Source organism: Aquarana catesbeiana, linkage group LG12 (assembly GCF_042186555.1).
Source record: "Aquarana catesbeiana isolate 2022-GZ linkage group LG12, ASM4218655v1, whole genome shotgun sequence".
NCBI lineage: Eukaryota > Metazoa > Chordata > Amphibia > Anura > Ranidae > Aquarana > Aquarana catesbeiana.
Genome location: NC_133335.1, coordinates 15,280,480 through 15,294,045, shown reverse-complemented (window position 1 = coordinate 15,294,045; position 13,566 = coordinate 15,280,480). Strand labels below are relative to the sequence as shown.

Here is a 13,566-nt window from a genome sequence, read left to right as displayed (position 1 = left end):
GGTCGGACATTGATCGGACATTCCGACAACAAAGTCCATGGATTTTTTCCGACAGATGTTGGCTCAAACTTGTTTTGCATACACACGGTCACACAAAGTTGTCGGAAAATCCGATCATTCTAAATGCGGTGACGTAAAACACGTACGTCGGGACTATAAACGGGGCAGTAGCCAACAGCTTTCATCTCTTTATTTATTCTGAGCATGCGTGGCACTTTGTCCGTCGGATTTGTGTACACACGATCGGAATTTCCGACAATGGATTTTGTTGTCGGAAAATTTTATATCCTGCTCTCAAACTTTGTGTGTCGGAAAATCCTATGGAAAATGTGTGATGGAGCCCACACACGGTCGGAATTTCTGGCAACAAGGTCCTATCACACATTTTCCGTCGGAAAATCCGACCGTTTGTACGGGGCATAATAGTGAGAGAATATAAAAGGCCTTAGGTGTGGTCAAAACAGGCTAAATGCTTGTAGATTTTCCTTCGTGATTAATCACTTGCCGACCTGGCTTTTTCTGGCACATTTTGTTCAAGTTTAAATCCGTATTTTTTACTAGAAAATAAATTATAAATCCCAAACATTTATATATATATATATATATATATATATATATATATATATATATAAACATAAATAAAATGTTTGGGATTTATAATTATTTTTTTAGAAAAAAAATACGGATTTAAACTTGAACAAAAAGTGCCAGAAAAAGCCAGGTCAGCAAGTTATATATATATATATATATTTTTTAGCAGAGACCCTAGGGAATAAAATAGCAACCGTTGCAATTTTTTATGATGTTACGCTGAGTAAATAGATACCCAAGATGTCACGATTTAAAGTTGCGCTCATGGAATGGCGACAAACTACAATACTTAAAAGTCTCCATGGGCGACGATTTAATCGCCTTTACAGGTTACCCGTTTAGAGTTACAGAGGAGGTGTAGCGCTGCGTCCCTACCTCATATGTACCGTGCGCAACTTACGTATGCATTCGCTTCTGCGCTTGAGCATGGAGAGACGGTGACGCTTTAAATTTTTTTTTTTTTTTTATACGGTCTTTCGTTTTTATTTATTTTTTGTTCACTTTTATTCATATTACATGTAAACATCTCTTGTAATAGAGCTATGGAGGACAGGTCCTCTTTATGAAGAGATCTGGGGTCAAAAAGACCTCAAATCTCTTCTTTACCTTTAAAAGCAAAAGATCAACAAAATTTTTTTATTGATCTTTCACTTTAATTTTTTATTTTTTTTTCTTCCAGGACTGGAAGTGACGTCCTCCAAGGCTGGGTCCTAAGGACGCAACGATCACAGAACGTGACAGTCGCGCCCCGCAGTAGGCGCGTTCACGGGAGGTCGTCATGACGCCCTCCCAGAACTGGTCAACCACGCTGTAGCAACCAAGCCGTCATTCAGCTATAGCTTGGTCAGGAAGTGGTTAAGCTGGCCACAGATGTTTTTTTTTTTCTGAAAGTGGGATGAAAAAAAAAAACCCACCAACAACAACTGGCAGCATCCTCCATCCATGCAAACAAGATGGATAAAGGATCCCCCCCCCAGGACATTGTATTTGGACAGTGGGACCCAACGCTGTCAGATTACACATATCAGTGGCTGCAGCCGATGATCAAACGTTTTCTAGTTTGTCCATTCTACAGAAATCGATCGAAATGTTTAACTTCTGTCGAACAGGAAGAGAGGGCCACATGCTGATTGACATTTGTCCGGTTCCTTCTCAACTGGCCAAATTACCATCTGTCTGTGACTAGCTTTTTTTTTTTTTTTTTTTTTTTTACAAATCTATTTATTAAATTCCTTAACAAACACAACAAGACATCATACACATTGAACCAAAAATATAATAATACGGAAGAAAGAAGAAAAAGAAGAAAAAGAAAAAGAAGAAGAAGAAGAAGAAAGAAGAAGAGGAAACAAGAGGAAAGAAGAAGAAAGAAGAAGAAAGAAGAAGAAGAGGAAAAAAAGAAGAAGAGGAAAAAAAGAAGAAGAGGAAAAAAAGAAGAAGAGGAAAAAAAGAAGAAGAGGAAAAAAAGAAGAAGAGCGAAGAAGAAGAAGAGCGAAGAAAGAAGAAAGAAGAAAGAAGGAAGAAGGAAGAAGGAAGAAGGAAGAAGAAGAAGAAGAAACAAGAGGAAAGAAGAAGAAGAAAGAAGAAGAAGAGGAAAGAAGAAGAAGAAGAAGAAGAGGAAAAAAAGAAGAAGAGCAAAGAAGAAGAGGAAAGAAGAAGAAGAAAGAAGAAGAAGAAAGAAGAAGAAGAAAGAAGAAGAAGAAAGAAGAAGAAGAAAGAAGAAAGAAGTAGAAGAAGAAAAAAGAAGAAAGAAGAAGTTTTGATGGATTAAATAGTTATTTCATGAAAATAAAAAAAGACACCTTAGCAATATCTATGATTTTGAACTGACTGTGTTGAAGAGAAAATCATCATGAGATAAAATACTACAGCTAACACTACTACTCTCAGCAGCACCAGAGACCCAGGCAAAATTTCTCTTAAAGTGTTTGTAAACCCGTATATAGACCCAGTGAAGTGATTGGCCTCAGGTGATACACAGAGATGAAGCAAATCATCCTACATAAGTTGTACCTGTTCATCTGCCGTCTTCTCTCAATTAGTGACATTGCTATACAGGACAGGGTTTCCACACCTAGCAATGATCTTACATTTCACTTGGAAACTGCCAAGCTCATATAATCATGTACTTACCCGATAATGAGGAATCCTTGATAGAGGGGAACGGAGGCAAAGTAAAACACGGAGGAGAATACGGCCTGAAATGAGAACAGTTACATAATCAGCATTATGAACATACTGATCTGACACACTCTTTGGTGTTTTACAGCACTTAACCAGTCGCATATGTCTTTGTACCAAAGGAGCTTACACTCTAATATCCCAGAGTACAGTCACACACTACTATTAATATACATTTGCAGGGCTCTTACATATAACGCAGTGTTGTATGGAGAACACAAGTGTCTGTAAGGCAGCAGAGCTTTCACTCTAATGTCCCCAGCACAGTTACATACACAATATCGATCATTATTATCGCTGTTACTATGGACTACTATTAGGCATCCACAGTTAATACTGTCAATTTATATACTGTAGCATTGATATATTTGAGGTATTACAGGTAGAACCTGCAGAAAAACCTCTCTATTCAGAAGAGGGTCTTAAAGTGGAACTTTACCCATAACAACGTCATAAAAAAATACAAATAAAAAAAAAAGACACGTTCTTAGCAAGGAGCATACATTCTACATTAACCACTTGCTGACCAGCCTTTTGATGCTACAGGGCAGCAGTTCTGTATATATACAGTTCTGCCTGCAGGGGGGGGGCGCGTGTGCACCGCCGGAGTGCTGCTTCTGCTGTGATAATTCACAGCAGAAGCCGAACTGCGGGGGGGGGGGGGGGGTTCCAGACACTCAATGTCCTCTGGCACCTGCTAATCGTTGCTAAACTACACAGAATGGGGACCGACCTATATAAACAAGGCAAATCTGTCAGAAACCATGAAATCAGGCCGAGACAGAAGTACAGTTAAATCACACTTGTTTAATAATAAAACTAAAAAGAACAAACGTAGTCAAAACATAGCCAGAGTTCAGTAACCGGAACGGATAGTCAGCGAAGCCAGAAGTCAGGGATCAATGTAGTGGAACAGCAAGCAGGATCTGGAGCCAGAAGGGATGTCAGCAAAGCCAATCTTTAAACAGGAACGCAGGGGATAGTTTATTGTGATGTTGACCAAGGCGAAGAGATCCTCTGGGCTGGACAGCTTAAGTAGGCAGGACTGACGAGCAGGATCATCAACAGCTGAGTAACTGTGGAGAGAGATGGGAGCTGCCAATTAGCCGACAGCTGAGCGGCCAGCTCAGAGAAGGAAGGGCTGAACCCAGCCCTGACAAGATCCCCGTCCTGGCAGGGGAAAAGGGATGTTCCTGCAAAGCAGGGACTAGAATCCATCTCTTCCCCTAGTAAAAAGCAGCACACATAGTAAAACACAAACACTGGCTAGGAACACATTTAATCCCTTTGCTTGCCCTAGATTTTTAACCGCTTCCTAGCCAGTGTCAATAGTACAGTGACAGTGCATATTTTTAGCACTAATCGCTGTATTAGTGTCACTGGTTCCTGCAAAAGTGTCAGTTAGTGTCAGATTGTCCAAATGATGTATTAAGGAATACACAGCATTAATAATTTGTGTCACTGCCTAGAGTTCAGATTTATATCTGTCCCCCATATCTTACACTCGATCTATACAGTATACACTGGGGGGTTGATTTACTAAAACTGGAGAGAGCAAAATCTGGTGCAGCTGTGCATAGAAACCAATCGGCTTCCAGATTTTTTTTTTGTCAAAGCTTAATTGAACAAGATGTTGCAATACGCTGATTGGCTACTATGCACAGCTGCACCAGACTTTGCACTCTCCAGTTTTGGTAAATCAACCCCCCACTGTATTGTTACTATCTGTACAGATTGGGCTTGTAGAGTTTTCCTAAGGTCAATGTTAGCGGAAAGCAGAACAATGATGAGTGAATGCTACATAATCTCATGAGAGGAAGTATAGGGTGAAAGTATAAAGTGTATTGTGCCGTGGCGGCTGTAGAGTGATGAACTTGTGTTCTCTACTGATTCATTTCACTGATAGAACACTTGCATTCATTCTGCCCGAGGCCAGCACAGGGACTTATGTTAAATCAATGTATTGTCCTATTTTTATAACAAGGCCACACATACGCTATATTACCAAAAGTATTGGGACGCCTGCCTTTACACGCACATCAACTTTAATGGCATCCGAGTCTTATGCCCCGTACACACGGTCGAATTTTCCGACGGGAAGTGTTCGATGTGAGCTTGTTGTCAGAAATTCCGACCGTGTGTAGGCTCCATCGAGCATTTGCTGTCGGAATTTCCGCACACAAATGTTTGCTAGCAGGTTCTCAAATTTTCCCCCGACATCAAAACTTGTTGTCGGAAAGTCCGATCACGTGTACACAAGTCCGTCGCACAGAAGTTCCACGCACGCTCTGAATCAAGCAGAAGGAGCCGCACTCGTTATTGAACTTCCTTTTTCTCGGCTCGTCATACATGTTTGTACATCACCGCGTTCTCACGTTCGGAATTTTGGGCCAACATTTGTGTGACCGGGTGTATGCAAGACAAGTTTGAACCAACATCCTTCGGAAAAAAAAAATCCACGGTTTTGTGGTCGGAATATCCGACCGCGTGTATAGGGGAATAAGTACACACTTATGCCCCGTACTCGAGCTCCGAGCGAGTTTGGGGTGGAGGAACTTGACTGCCCTGCACAGTCTGACCTCAACCCCATAGAGCACCTTTGGGATGAATTAGAGTAGAGACTGCGAGCCAGGCCTTCTCATCCAACATCAGTGCCTGACCTCACAAATGCTCTTCTGGAAGAATGGTCAAACATTCCCATAGGCACACTCCTAAACCTTGTGGACGGCCTTCCCAGAAGAGTTGAAGCTGTTATAGCTGCAAAGGGTGGGCCAACTCAAAATTGAACCCTATGGACTTATGCCCCGTACACACGGTCAGATATTCCGACAACAAGTTTTGTTGTCGGAAAATTTGAGAACCCGCCAGCAAACATTTGTGTGTGGAAATTCCGACAGACATTGAACCCTACGGACTAAGACTAGGGTGCCATTAAAGTTCATGTGTGTGTAAAGGCATGCGTCCCAATACTTTTGGTAATATAGTGTAGATTTCTGGAGGGAGGGCATGCATTACATGTTCAACTCCAGGCACAGCAAATGTGTGGGGCTGCTGCAGACAAAAATGTTGGATTTGGCCAAATTTTTCTGCCCTTGTGAATGGACAAGGGTGAGGGCAATAGATGGCCAGTGCTGGAACAGTTTATCTTAGGGGTTACAGTCCTGATCAGGTCAGATTTTTAAATCCAACCAATTGCCTGTTCTTGCAGACAGGGATGTCCGGGGCCTTCTATACCCATGGGTTTGCTGCTTGATCTGTCTAAAGAAAAAAATAAATAACAGCCTACCATGGATTGGACCTACAGCCTACCACAGATTGGACCTACAGCCTTACCATGGATTGGACCTACAGCCTTACCATGGATTGGACCTACAGCCTTACCATGGATTGGACCTACAGCCTTACCACGGATTGGACCTACAGCCTTACCACGGATTGGACCTACAGCCTTACCATGGATTGGACCTACAGCCTCTTGGACCTCTTGTAACTCCTATTTTATAAACTATTAATAAAAACTTTTTTTTGTTTGCTTTGTTCGTTAATATTTTTACATCTTTAACATATATTTACATGTTTCACATTAAAAAAAGGACAAAATAAAAAATAGAAAAAAAATTATTTAATTTGTAAATACAGTAGTACCTTGGAATATGAGCATAACCCGTTCCAGAAAAATGCTTGTAATCCAAAGCACTTGTATATCAAAGCGAGTTTCCCCATAGGAATCAATAGAAACTCAGATAATTTGTTCCACAGTGACTGCTGGTGTATGCAGTACTGTAGGTGGCCAGAGTTGCGGGGGCGCTGGTTTATGCAGTACTGCATGTGGTCAGAGGTGTGGGGGCACTGGCGTATGCAGTACTGCATGTGGCCAGAGGTGCGGGGGCGCTGGCGTATGCAGTACCGCATGTGGCCAGAGGTGCGGGGGCGCTGGCGTATGCAGTACAGCATGTGGCCAGAGGTGCGGGGGCGCTGGCGTATGCAGTACAGCATGTGGCCAGAGGTGCGGGGGCGCTGGCGTATGCAGTACCGCATGTGGCCAGAGGTGCGGGGGCGCTGGCGTATGCAGTACTGCATGTGGTCAGAGGTGCGGGGGCACTGGCGTATGCAGTACTGCATGTGGCCAGAGGTGCGGGGGCGCTGGCGTATGCAGTACAGCATGTGGCCAGAGGTGCGGGGGCGCTGGCGTATGCAGTACCGCATGTGGCCAGAGGTGCGGGGGCGCTGGCGTATGCAGTACAGCATGTGGCCAGAGGTGCGGGGGCGCTGGCGTATGCAGTACCGCATGTGGCCAGAGGTGCGGGGGCGCTGGCGTATGCAGTACCGCATGTGGCCAGAGGTGCGGGGGAACTGGCGTATGCAGTACCGCATGTGGCAGAGGTGGGGGGGCACTGGTGTATGCAGTACTGCATGTGGCCAGAGGTGCGGGGGCGCTGGTGTATGCAGTACTGCATGTGGCCAGAGGTGCGGGGGCACTGGTGTATGCAGTACTGCATGTGGCCAGAGGTGCGGGGGCACTGGTGTATGCAGTACCGCATGTGGCCAGAGGTGCGGGGGCACTGGTGTATGCAGTACCGCATGTGGCCAGAGGTGCGGGGGCACTGGTGTATTCAGTACCGCATGTGGCCAGAGGTGCGGGGGCCCTGGTGTATGCTGTACCGCATGTGGCCAGAGGTGCGGGGCCACTGGTGTATGCTGTACCGCATGTGGCCAGAGGTGCGGGGGCACTGGTGTATTCAGTACTGCATGTGGCCAGAGGTGTGGGGGCCCTGGTGTATGCTGTACCGCATGTGGCCAGAGGTGCGGGGGCCCTGGTGTATGCTGTACCGCATGTGGCCAGAGGTGTGGGGGCCCTGGTGTATGCTGTACCGCATGTGGCCAGAGGTGCGGGGGCACTGGTGTATGCTGTACCGCATGTGGCCAGAGGTGCGGGGGCACTGGTGTATGCTGTACCGCATGTGGCCAGAGGTGCGGGGGCACTGGTGTATGCTGTACCGCATGTGGCCAGAGGTGCGGGGGTGCCGGAGACACTCGGAGAAGCTCAGAGACCACTCAGACACTCGGAGACGGAGTGTTTCCGAGTGTCTTTTTGTTTCAGCAGCTTAGCAATGTTGCTGATAAAAAATTGCCCAGCTGCTTTTTTTTTTTTTTTTTTCCTTTCAACAGGGGAACCCGACTGACAGCCGAATGTTTCATCAGTTGTTAAGGACGTGGCGGCCCCACACCTTAACAACCGATAATTGCCGGATTTTTTTTTTTTTTTTTTTTTATGTACATTTCAGCTGTCAGTGGGGGAATCCCACTGACAGATGAAAGATCCGAGCCTGAAGGTATCAGTTTTAGATATCTAAGCATTTAAACAGATAATTCGTTCCAGTGTCACTGCTAATGTATGCAGTACCGCTTGTGGCCAGAGGTGGGGGGGCGGAAACACTCGGAGAAGCTCTGTGACCATTCGGAGACACTCGGAGAAACTCGGAGATGGAGTGTTTCCGAGCGTCCCCGGTGCTCCCGCACCTCTGGCCAAGTGCGGTACTGCACACCCCAGAGGTATGAATCCTGCTCGTCTTGCAGGAAACCGAGTCAGCTTTTTTGTTTTGTTTTTTAAAACGGCTCGTATTGCGAAACACTCGAAAAACGCGTTACTTGCAATCTGAGGTTTTATTGTAATTTTTCAATGCTTTGTACCATTGCTGACAGCTGAAGTGACAGTTGTGGTAGGTATCGGTAATTGGCATCAGCGGGTACTAAAATATATCGGTACTTGTTGTATAAAAAATAAATGGTATCGGTGCATCCCTAACAGACCCTTATGAGATCAATCAGATATCAGTCCAATGACAGGTTCACTTTGGGCCACTTTATAACTTGCAGACTCCGTTTTGTAACAGTGAATGACTTTTTTTGCATTTTCAGATCGATCAGCGAAGGATCAGTGCCGCCTAAACAAGTATGAATGGCTTATTATCAGAGGACCTCCAAGGTCAGAGCGTTCTCCTTCAGTTACGTAAAGCCGAGCAGTTCCTGGTGCGCTCACATCTAGATCAGCGACTGTTTGTTTATTCTGCAGAACATTGTTTGAAAAAAGAATTTCCTTCTATTAAACGGTATTAGTCATCGCATACCGCCCCCCTGTCACCACCTCGATTGTACCGTTTCCTTCTGTTTACAAAACGGACTATTTGTGGGCGCTGGTCTCCAGCTCTATATGACCACGCTGTGCCAAAATACCAAGTTTTTTTATAAAAAGCGTATGTCACCGTTATGACCTAAGTATTAAAAAAGGTAAATGTGCAGGGTGGGAGCATCGTCAGCATTTCTCAATGTCGGTATATTATTATTATTTTCTGCAGAGCAATACGTAAAGCGGTGTTGGGTACTAAGTAGTAGTAGTAGTAACAGCTAGTGAGATGGATGAGGATTTACCTTAGAGCTTTAATGCATAGTGGATGGCTATTAATGTGTATCTAAAACCAAAGCGATTTTTAATGTTGGTTAGAGTAGGGAAGGAATGGCAACCCTGTCAGGTTCTTATTGCTGATTAATCCTCTCTAATTGTCCTGGTAATTACTATGCAGAACTCTTTAAGTGTTACTAAACCCAGGAGCCTGCATTCACTATATCTGGTCTCCCACAGAACATGGAAATGCAATAGTTTTAGTAAATATAAAACTGCTAAATATCTTTTCTCATCAGCAGTATATAGCAGTCTTGTGACGTCTATCAGTGTCTGGTTAAAGCTTGCAGGAGGAGCTTTCGTTCTTATCCGACTGTCCTATGAGCCTGCAGGACCCCTGACCTTCTGGACAATGCTGATTGGCCCTGTGCTGACCCCGGAGTAGAATTATAGGGGTCTGATAATGTTGAGTGTTATATATATCGAGAGAGAGAGAGAGAGAGAGAGAGAGAGAGAGAGAGAGAGAGAAAGAGAGAGAGAGAGAGAGAGAGAGAGAGAGAGAGAGAGAGAGAGAGAGAGAGAGAGAGAGAGAGAGAGATCTTGAGTTTAGTAACACTTTAAGATACTACTGGAACAGAATTAGAGGGGGCATCTTTCAACACGAACACCTGATGCAGTGACAAGTGCACCCTAGGCGGTCGCCTAGTTTGCCTAGTGGTAGCACCGGTCCTGCTGCTAGTATTCGTACATAGAAAGGAAGATACAGTGCCTTGAAAAAGTTTGCATACCCCTTGAATTTTTCCACATTTTGTCATGTTACAACCAAAAAACGTAAATGTATTTTATTGGGATTTTATGTGATAGACCAACACAAAGTGGCACATAATTGTGAAGTGGAAGGAAAATGATAAATGGTTTTCACAATTTTTTACAAATAAATATGTGAAAAGTGTGGGGGGGGTACATTTGTATAGCGCCCCCCTGAGTCAATACTTTGTAGAACCTCCTTTCTCTGCAATTACAGCTAAAAGTCTTTTTGGGGATGTCTCTACCAGCTTTGTACATCTAGAGAGGGACATTTTTGCCCGTTCTTCTTCTTTGCAAAATATCTCAAGCTCTATCAGATTGGATGGAGAGCGTCTGTGAACAGCAATTTTCAAGTCTTGCCACATATTCTCAATTAGGGTCTTTTTCTGGAGAGATAACTTACTTGCTTACTTGTCTAAAGGACAGAATGTAAAGGGAAATCTTCTCAATAGGACATAGAAAGCATTGGGGTTTTAACCCTTCTCTACTCTATCAAGAACTAAAAAAAAAATAAGTTTTGGTTTTAGATACAGTATACTTTGAAGAACACTTTTTGGTTGTGGGCGGGTTGTGCTAACTGTAATGGTATTAGTTACATTTGTGTTACAACGGTCAGTAAAAGGTTATGCCAAAGCATGGGCCTTCTTGCCATACTTCTATTGCAAACTGCTAGGCCATTTCCTCATACTAAATGCTGGGCCCATCCAATCCTTTAGGGGACATGTGGAGCCTATAGAGTGGGAAAAACTCGCCAAGTGACATCTGTGAAGCCTACAGAGTGGAATACAACACCGGCCATGTGACACCTGAGGAGCCAATAAAATGGGAGGCAACACTGGACTAGCGATTCCCATGGAGTCTATGTGACAGACAGCACTGGCCACCTCTAGAACCTATAGATCAGTAGACAACACGGGCAAAGAGACACCTGTGAAGCTTAAAAAAAAAAAAAAAAAAAAAAAAAGGACAATACAAACCAGTTGACACCTATGAAGCATATAGTGTGGGAAACAGCACTGACCACGTAACACCTGTGGATAATATATATACAGTACTGTGCAGGTGTACTTTTATGCAGGTGTGAAAAATTGCTGTAAATGAAGAATGCTTTCAGAAATAGAAAAGTGTTAATAGTTTATTTTTATCAATTAACAAAACGAAAAGTAAATGAACAGAAGAGAAATCCAAAACAAATTATTTTTTGGTGTGACCACCCTTTGCCTTCTTCTATGTAGACTTGCACACGGTTTTTAAAGGAAATCGGCAGGTAGGTTGTTCCAGACATGTTGGAGAACTAAGATCTTCTGCGGATGAAGGCTGCCTCAAATCTCCTTCTGTCTTTTCATGTAATCCCAGACAAACTCCATGATGTTGAGATCAGAGCTCTGTAGGGGTCAAACCATCACTTCTGTGTTGTTCTTTACACTGGAGATAGTTCTTACATTGGCTGTATGTTTGGGGTGGCTGTCCTGCTGCTGAATAAATTTGGGGTCAATCACACACCTCCCTGATGGTATGGCATGAAAAATATTTGCCTGTATTTCTCAGCATTGAGGACATCATTGTTCCTCCAACTCCATTTGCAGAAATGCAGCCCCAATGCCTACAGACACTCATTGTACTGCCCTCTGGCTCTTCGTAAACAAAATGCTACAGCCAAATATTTGAAATTTTGACTCATCAGTCCAGAGCACCTGCTGTCATTTTTCTGCAACCCAGTTTCTATGTTTTCCTGTATAGTTGGGTCGCTTAGTCTTGCTTCCATGTCAGAAGTTTGGCTTTTTGGCCGCAATTCTTCAATGAAGACCACTTCTGGCCAGACTTCTCTGGACAGTAGATGGGTGTACCCAGGTCTCACTGGTTTGCACCAGTTCTGTGCGGATGGCACTGCTGGGCATCTTCCGATGTTGATGGGAACTAAGCATGATATGATATATGTCTTTCATCTGCTGCATTAAGTTTTGTTGGTTGATGGCTGCATCCATTGTCCTCAATGTTGCCCAATCAATGGTGTCCTAAATGCGGAGAATTACAGGCAGATACTTATCCATCATGCCATACCATCAAGGAGGCATGCGATTGGCCTGAAATTTATTCTGCAGCCAGACAACGACCCCAAACATACGGCCAATGTCATGAAGAACTATCTTCAGCATAAAGAAGAACAAGGAGTCCTGGAAGTGATGGTTTGGCCCCCACAGAACCCTGATCTCACCATCATGGAGTCTGTCTGGGATTACATGAAGAGGCAAAAGGATTTGAGGCAGCCGACATCCACAGAACATCAGGGGGTTAGTTCTCCAAGATATTTGGAACAACCTACCTGCCGAGTTCCTTCAAAAAACTGCGTGCAAGTATGCCTAGAAGAATTGACGCTGTTTGAAGCCCAGAGGGTGATATTGATTTGATTTAGATTTTCTGTTCACTTTGCATTTTGTAAATAATGATAAAATGGCTAAAAATAAACAAATTATATATATATTAATTTATATGCATGAATGGTAGAACAGCAAGAGGCTTTCTAATCCTCACCTGCATTGTGCTGATACAGAGACTCCGGTGGATGACAAATTGGCTGAGGCCTGCTGATCTCTTGTAACTGTTCCTTCCATGTACCATAAGTAGGCGGCCCAGGTGTTTAAACTGCGTGACAGAGAAGTCTGCAGCCAGAGACGCTTGCTTCCCTTCCTGCAACACAAACCACATGGACTCAGACAGGACCAGAAGAATCTGTAAATGTGCCACCAACAAATCCCTTGTTAACATGTTAGCAAATCTGAAGTCCTGGGTTATGCCCAGGTAAGTTAAATCCTAACTATCAACTAGGCTTCTCCAAAGTCAGTTTTAGGAAGTCAGATTCCCTATAATTTTTATACTTTTGCTTACACAATACCCCAGAAAAATCTCATAGATAAGCACATAAGCATTAGCGTACGTTTGTTATTTATTTATTTTTTATATCAGCTCCATTTTAGCCTTTTTTAAAGGAAAAAGGCAACTTGCTGCCAGTGTTGAATGAAATGCACAAACAAGCCAGCTGAACTCCAATGACATCGGCCTTCACAAAGCTTTATTTCTCCAGGAAAAGATCACAAAAAAAAAAAAAAAGTTTGCCAAGACCAAGCCTCACTCTGACATGTTTTACCCACGGTTGACTGAATTCCAGTTGGCAGCTTTTGAGGATACGGGTTGGTAAACACTTGCTCCTGAAAAATAATGGGCAATGTCAGGCAGACCCAAGACCTGCCCACTTGTATACATCACTAGCTGGCGGCTGTAAATTTTAGGAATAGTCCACCAAGTACAGCGCTAATGGTGGGAGGAGACAGAAGTTCTTAGAAGTAGTGGCTGAAATATAGACTAACAGCCCAAACCACATTCAGTTATTTGAGGGAAATTTCCTTTTGGTGAACTGGAGTCAGACAGAGAGAAGGAAGAACAATGTCTTGGTTGAGGTTAAAGGCAAAAACTACCTTTGGCAAGATGGCTCTCCTAGGCCTCAATAACACCTTGTCCCTGTGCAAAAACAGAAAGGGTTCAAGGCAGGATAAGGCCACTAGTTCAGACATGGGTCTTGCAGAGGTGAT

The 13,566-nt window shown here is 43.7% G+C and overlaps 1 protein-coding gene across 1 annotated transcript in view; it reads right to left on the bottom strand.

Moving 5' to 3' along the window:
* Positions 1-13,566, bottom strand: part of ATP9A (ATPase phospholipid transporting 9A (putative)) — a 170,026-nt gene that overhangs the window by 25,172 nt on the left and 131,288 nt on the right. The window contains exons 23-24 of the mRNA XM_073607253.1: positions 12,512-12,667; positions 2,725-2,789 (exon numbers count right to left, since the gene is read on the bottom strand). Coding sequence (XP_073463354.1) covers positions 2,725-2,789; positions 12,512-12,667 — 221 coding nt within the window. The remainder of the gene's footprint in view (positions 1-2,724; positions 2,790-12,511; positions 12,668-13,566) is intronic.